This window comes from Triticum urartu, chromosome 1, assembly GCF_003073215.2.
Source record: "Triticum urartu cultivar G1812 chromosome 1, Tu2.1, whole genome shotgun sequence".
Taxonomy (NCBI): Eukaryota; Viridiplantae; Streptophyta; class Magnoliopsida; order Poales; family Poaceae; genus Triticum; species Triticum urartu.
In genome coordinates this window covers 513705819-513708046 of record NC_053022.1, presented here as the reverse complement: position 1 = coordinate 513708046, position 2228 = coordinate 513705819, and the positions used below count along the sequence as shown (strand labels likewise).

Here is a 2228-nt window from a genome sequence, read left to right as displayed (position 1 = left end):
TTCAAAACGTTTTTGAAATGAGCAAAATATGTTTTATGAAGCGAGTGAAATTGTTTTTGGAAATAATTGAAATATGTTTTTTGAAATAATTGAAATCAGTAAATCAAAATGACCGAAATCAAGGTTTTTTTTGGCAAAGCCTGTGGAATCGGTCTCTTAAGGATTGAAATAAGTTTCTTGAAATGAGTGAAATTATATTCTGAGATGAGTCAAGTGAGTTCTATGCAACAATTTATATTAGGTCCATTTTTTAAATATGTGAACCTGGTTATTTCGGCTATGTGAAATAGATTGTTGCGTGTGTGATACTGATTATTTCAAAGGTGATACTGATTATTTCAAATGTATGAAATATCTTTTCAAAGCGAAATAATTTTATGTTTTGTGAAAGTCATTTCAAAGATAACTGAAATATATAAAATAAAAAGTATATCCAAGATTGATCTTGTTCTATAGATCTTGTCACCATGATTCCAAATATATAAAAAGTTTCAAAAATGGTCATTTCATTTAACAGATATTAACCATTCAAAATTTAAGGATGAAATTAAATACTTCCTCCGTTCCGAATTACTTGTCGTAGAAATGGATGTATCTAGAACTAAAAAATATCTAGATACATCCATTTCTACGACAAGTAATTCCGAACGGAGGGAGTACATATCATTTGTATGGAGAGAGAATTCATGCAGCGTCCGTCTCTCAATTCTAACTCTCTCTCTCTCTTCTGCAAAAAGCTGCTAGTCACTCTTTTGTCTCAGACTGTATTACGAAGTATAGTTGCTGGAATGTATTATTGTGTTATACCGGGTCTGACTGCACGGATCTTGATGAAACCGATGGACAGTGGATCCAACACCGGTACATCCTGGCTCCGGTAAAATTACTTAGAACTACATCAACAGATGGAAGTTCGGTACCAGCTAACATACGGAACCAGGCCGTGATTTGATTTGTGTCTTTGTAGCTAGGTTGAAGCCCTGATCAGATTGATCCCCTGGTCACCATCATCTAAATTCTGAACTAACTCTCTGCCTGGATCACCAAATTTACGCAGTCTCCACAAACTGCATGCCGACCGATGCCACATGCTTAATCCAGTAAGCAAACAAATATATGAACTGGACGTAACATGCACTCGGAATATAAACACATTCGAAGGAGTCACGGATGCATATGTGCATACATGTCCAAATCGAGGGAGGCAATGATCCCTGACGGGCCAGCTCGGAACCACATGCGCGGCAGACCATCTCATCTCACACCGCTTTCCCATTGGAGGTGATGAGCAGCCTCACACATGATCTCCATCTATAAATACCACTCGCCATGCACACACTCACTCACACACAGAGCAAGCGCACATTGCAAGCACAATCGCAGCTCGATCGCACGCACTAGCTTGCACGCTACCACCTGCTCCGTCGCAAATGGCCATGGCACCCAGAGCGCTGCTCCTCCTGGCCGTCGGGCTCGTGATCGCGGCCTCGGCGAGCGCCCACGGCGGCTACGAGGGGTCATGCCCCAAGGACGGGCTGAAGCTGAAGGCGTGCGCGAACGTGCTGGGCCTGCTCAAGCTCAAGGTGAACGTGCCGCGCGATGAGACTTGCTGCTCGCTCCTCGACGGGCTTGTCGGCCTGGACGCGGCGCTCTGCCTCTGCACAAACATCGACGCCAATGTGCTCGGCGTCAACCTCCACCTCCCCGTCAACCTCCGCCTCGTCCTCAACAACTGCGGCAAGGTCTGTCCCACCGATTTCCAGTGCCCACCAAGCCACTGAAAGGCGTCTCGTCTGAGGATCGTGATGCTGTCTTGTCTGAATTTTTGAGCGCGGTTTGTTTATTTCTTGGTACAATTCATGTCGCAATCTTTTGTTTTCACTTTTCTTTTTGTTTCCCTTATGATTAATCAAATAAAATGAAGCTGTATTTTGTATCGTGAGGTTGAGATTTTGGCACTCTTGGACATGGCCATCGTTGATTTACCGGACCAACGCTCATGCGCGCGTCAAAAATGCGAGCAGCATGCATGACAAGGAACATGTCCTGCCCAAGGAATCCACCTAAAAACAATCCCACTGGATATAGATCACCGGTTTATCGCTAGGGGCGTGTTTGGCGCGCGTAGCCGCTGGGGCTGGTTTAGCTTAACCTTGCTCAAGAGAGCCTGGGTGAGGAAATGCAGGCTGTAATGCATCATTTGCACATTGTTTGGTTGCCTGTATCTA

At 44.3% G+C, this 2228-nt stretch overlaps 1 protein-coding gene across 1 annotated transcript; it reads left to right on the top strand.

The window, feature by feature from the left end:
• The first annotated feature begins 1331 nt into the window (after positions 1-1331).
• Positions 1332-1942, top strand: LOC125537127 (cortical cell-delineating protein-like). Its single transcript, XM_048700424.1, has one exon. It carries the CDS (start codon positions 1431-1433, stop codon positions 1779-1781), a length of 351 nt encoding a protein of 116 aa, XP_048556381.1. The 5' UTR covers positions 1332-1430; the 3' UTR covers positions 1782-1942.
• Positions 1943-2228: the final 286 nt, after the last annotated feature.